Raw genomic sequence first — 230 nt, forward strand, 5'->3', positions numbered from 1 at the left:
GGGGGGGGCCCGGCCCCGGCGCGTTGCTGAGGCAGCAGGAGCCTCCGAGCATCCCTGAGAGCCAGGCAGCAAACTCCTCCTCCCTCCCTCTCATCTGTCTCTCGCCGCTTCCTTTGCAAAGATGGCAACCGAGGGGCTGCACGAGAACGAGACGTTGGCTTCGCTGAAGAACGAGGCGGAGAGCCTGAAGGGCAAGCTGGAGGAGGAGCGGGCCAAGCTGCACGACGTGG

At 66.1% G+C, this 230-nt stretch overlaps 1 protein-coding gene across 1 annotated transcript in view; it reads left to right on the forward strand.

The window, feature by feature from the left end:
- Window positions 1-121: 121 nt before the first annotated feature.
- The window catches only part of LOC104912806 (unconventional myosin-Vc-like), a 14,085-nt gene continuing 13,976 nt past the window's right edge, over window positions 122-230 (forward strand). Inside the window, exon 1 of the mRNA XM_010717357.3 lies at window positions 122-226. Within this exon, the coding sequence (XP_010715659.1) occupies window positions 122-226 (105 nt within the window). The remainder of the gene's footprint in view (window positions 227-230) is intronic.

The sequence above is a fragment of the Meleagris gallopavo genome, chromosome 12 (genome assembly GCF_000146605.3).
Source record: "Meleagris gallopavo isolate NT-WF06-2002-E0010 breed Aviagen turkey brand Nicholas breeding stock chromosome 12, Turkey_5.1, whole genome shotgun sequence".
Taxonomy (NCBI): Eukaryota; Metazoa; Chordata; class Aves; order Galliformes; family Phasianidae; genus Meleagris; species Meleagris gallopavo.